This window comes from Aptenodytes forsteri, unplaced genomic scaffold (assembly GCF_000699145.1).
Source record: "Aptenodytes forsteri isolate BGI_AS27 unplaced genomic scaffold, ASM69914v1 Scaffold227, whole genome shotgun sequence".
In the NCBI taxonomy this organism is placed as follows: domain Eukaryota; kingdom Metazoa; phylum Chordata; class Aves; order Sphenisciformes; family Spheniscidae; genus Aptenodytes; species Aptenodytes forsteri.
The window spans coordinates 1,421,342-1,422,523 of NW_008795365.1; the positions used below are offsets into that span (position 1 = coordinate 1,421,342).

At 39.8% G+C, this 1,182-nt stretch overlaps 1 protein-coding gene across 1 annotated transcript in view; it reads left to right on the forward strand.

Moving 5' to 3' along the window:
- The window catches only part of CDS1 (CDP-diacylglycerol synthase 1), a 58,478-nt gene that overhangs the window by 39,906 nt on the left and 17,390 nt on the right, over positions 1-1,182 (forward strand). Inside the window, exon 6 of the mRNA XM_009280272.1 lies at positions 684-781. Within this exon, the coding sequence (XP_009278547.1) occupies positions 684-781 (98 nt within the window). The remainder of the gene's footprint in view (positions 1-683; positions 782-1,182) is intronic.

Sequence of the window (1,182 nt, forward strand, 5' to 3'; positions counted from 1 at the left end):
ACAGTTTAATAATTGAAATAAAATAAATAATAATAATGATGATGATGATGATGATGATGATAAAAGAATATACAAAGCAAGTGATGCACAATGCAATTGCTCACCACCTGCTGACCGATGCCCAGCCAGTTCCTCAGCAGCGGTCATGCCCCGCCCCAGCCAACTCGCTCCATTTTTTTTTTTGTTCAGCATGACATCATATGGTATGAAATATCCCTTTGGCCAGTTTGGGTCAGCTGTCCTGGCTGTGTCCCTGCCCAGCTTCTTGTGCACCTCCAGCCTTCTCGCTGGCAGGGCAGTACGAGAAGTTGAAAAGTCCTTGACTTAGTGTAAGCGCTGCTTAGCAACAACTAAAACATCAGTGTGTTATCAACATTATTCTCATCCTAAATCCAAAACACAGCGCTATACCAGCTACTAGGAAGGAAATTAACTCTATCCCAGCCGAAACCAGGACACTAGCCCAATGTGTTTTTTCTCAGCATGCCTAGTGGTTTTGAGGTTTTTGGGGGGTTTTAAATGGAGCTTTAGTTTTCCTTGGACTTGCTTTGAAGCTGTCTGTTTTCTGTGTGGAATTTGAATTCAGAATAATTTCTCCCCTTAATGCAGGTTGCAGTACTACTTAGTGCCTTTAAGAAACAATTGCAGCATCTTTACACAGTTTTTTATTTCTCTTATTTTAGGTCTTAAGCATCCAAGTGAAGTGTTACCATGAAATCATTACTATAGGTTACAGAGTCTACCATTCGTATGATTTACCATGGTTTAGATCCCTCAGCTGGTGAGTAGCAAGCAAGAACATCAATAAATAGGGATGTGAAACTTAAATCTTCTAGTTCTTCATATCCTGTCATGGTGGAATGATAGCTTTGTAGGTCATGTGCGGACATAAAACTTGACATCTGTCTCTAATACAGGATTATGTAGTTGTCTTCCACCTATGAACTTGGACATGTATGTTGGCCTTTTACTACTTCAGTTTCAATACTTGTTATAAATATGTATATATGTACACATATATGTATGCATGCATATATGCTTTAAGTCAGAATTGAGCCCGTGTAAGCTATCTAAAAACGTGCATAGCCAAATAATCACCTGATATGTATTAACTGAACTGCTTTGGTTTGTTTGGTTTTTTGGGTTTGTTTTTTTTTTTTTGGGGGGGGGGGGGGGGGGGGG